Source organism: Bombus affinis, chromosome 18 (genome assembly GCF_024516045.1).
Source record: "Bombus affinis isolate iyBomAffi1 chromosome 18, iyBomAffi1.2, whole genome shotgun sequence".
Taxonomy (NCBI): Eukaryota; Metazoa; Arthropoda; class Insecta; order Hymenoptera; family Apidae; genus Bombus; species Bombus affinis.
In genome coordinates this window covers 2,068,079-2,069,795 of record NC_066361.1, presented here as the reverse complement: position 1 = coordinate 2,069,795, position 1,717 = coordinate 2,068,079, and the positions used below count along the sequence as shown (strand labels likewise).

The window sequence follows — 1,717 nt, the reverse complement described above, 5'->3', positions numbered from 1 at the left end:
ACGCGTTCAACGCCATACCCTGGATCAGGATAGTGGAAGCGTTGCAGCACTTTGAGGTGCCGCCGTACCTCGTCGGGGTCATCCGGGCGTACCTGAACGACAGGTGGATCACTTACGCCAGCAGGAACGGCGAAGAGGAGAGGAGGCCAGTGAAGCGCGGCGTGCCGCAGGGTTCGGTGCTGGGACCAATCCTGTTGATCACGGCCTACGACTCGGTCCTCCGATGTCCCATGCCGCCGGGTGCTGGCATGGTATGCTACGCGGACGATACGTTGGTGCTGGCCGGCGGACGATGGTGGAACGATACCGTGTGCCTGACCGAGGCCGCCGTGGCGTGCGCGGTACACGCCATTCAGAGGCTCGGCTTGAGCGTGTCGCCGGCCTAATCCGAGGCCTTGTGGTTCTTCGATCAACGTCGGAGAGGAACCCCTCCGGCGGAACTGTCGATGCTCATCATCAACGGAGAGGAAGTCCCGGTGGGACGCCGGATGAAGTACCTGGGCCTGATCATCGACAGCGAATGGACGTTTGTGCCACATTTCGAGCACCTGGTCCCAAGGGTGACAGCCGCAGCCAACGCCTTATGCGGCCTACAGCCGAACATTGGCGGAGCAGGACTGGGAGTTCGCCGACTCTACGAGGGAGTGGTCCGGTCGCGAGTCCTCTACGGAGCCCCCGTCTGGGCCGAAGATCTGTCGGCGAGTCGTCGCAGCTTGATCTTGGTGAGGAGACTGCATAGGACGACCGCCATCCGTATAGCGAGAGGATACAGGACCGTGTCCTACGCAGCGGCGACCGTGCTAGCGGCGTCCCCTCCGTTCGAGCTACAGGCCCTCGCACTGCGTCGGGTGTACGAACACCGGAGGGCCTGGTCTCGGACGGGCGTGCGACGCCGGCGGCGTCCGCCGTGGACGTCCGGGAAGAAGCGAAGCTGGAGACCTGGGAGCGGTGGCGTTCTCAGGTGCTGGAAGAGGACACCGTGCGACCGCATCGGGCCGTTCGCGCCGTCCTTCCCAACTGGGTGGAGTGGAGGGATCGAGGCGGGGTCCCGCTGACATTTAGAACGACGCAGGTGCTCACTGGTCACGGAGTGTTTGGCGAGTACCTGCTCAAGATCCGGCGAAACGTGACGTCCACCTGTCACCACTGCGAGAAGGAGGAAGACACGGCGCAGCACACGTTGGAGATTTGTCCGGCGTGGGACGTACCGCGGCGCGTCCTACGACTCGAAATTGGCGAGAGATTGACCCCCGAAGCGATCATCGCGGCTATGCTCAGGCTATGCGACAGGAATACATCGCCGTCCGCACCTACTGCGAGCAGGTGATGCTTGCGAAGGAGCGAGCGGAAAGAAGAAGGGATAGAACGCGGCATCCCAGCAGAGCGCAGAACCAAGGAGTCTCCGCGCGCCACGGTGCGGCGGCACCGCCGCCGTGGGCGCGCCAAAGGATCTGACACGATCCAGGGAACGGGGCGTTAGGGGGCGTGGTCTCCCCCTAGCGGCCCGAGTCTGACAAGGAAGCCTCCCGCCCAGCAGGGAGATAGACGACGAGAAGCACCTGGTAATATTCGCAAGAGACCCCGGGTGCGCCTCGTACAGCCGTCCAGAGGACCGCCGTGGAGTTCTAGTCGGTAAGAGTCCGACACTACTCGTCTGTTGTTGTAAACAGCGAGTGTCCATGAGGATTTCTCCACGTAAAAAAAAAAGGTTGGGGTT

General features: G+C 62.7%; 1 protein-coding gene across 1 annotated transcript; it reads left to right on the top strand.

Annotated features, from left to right (window-relative positions):
* The first annotated feature begins 488 nt into the window (after positions 1-488).
* On the top strand, positions 489-1,327 carry LOC126926495 (uncharacterized). Its single transcript, XM_050742785.1, has 2 exons — positions 489-722; positions 962-1,327. Exons 1-2 carry the CDS (start codon positions 489-491, stop codon positions 1,325-1,327), a joined length of 600 nt encoding a protein of 199 aa, XP_050598742.1.
* The last annotated feature ends 390 nt before the right edge of the window (positions 1,328-1,717 follow it).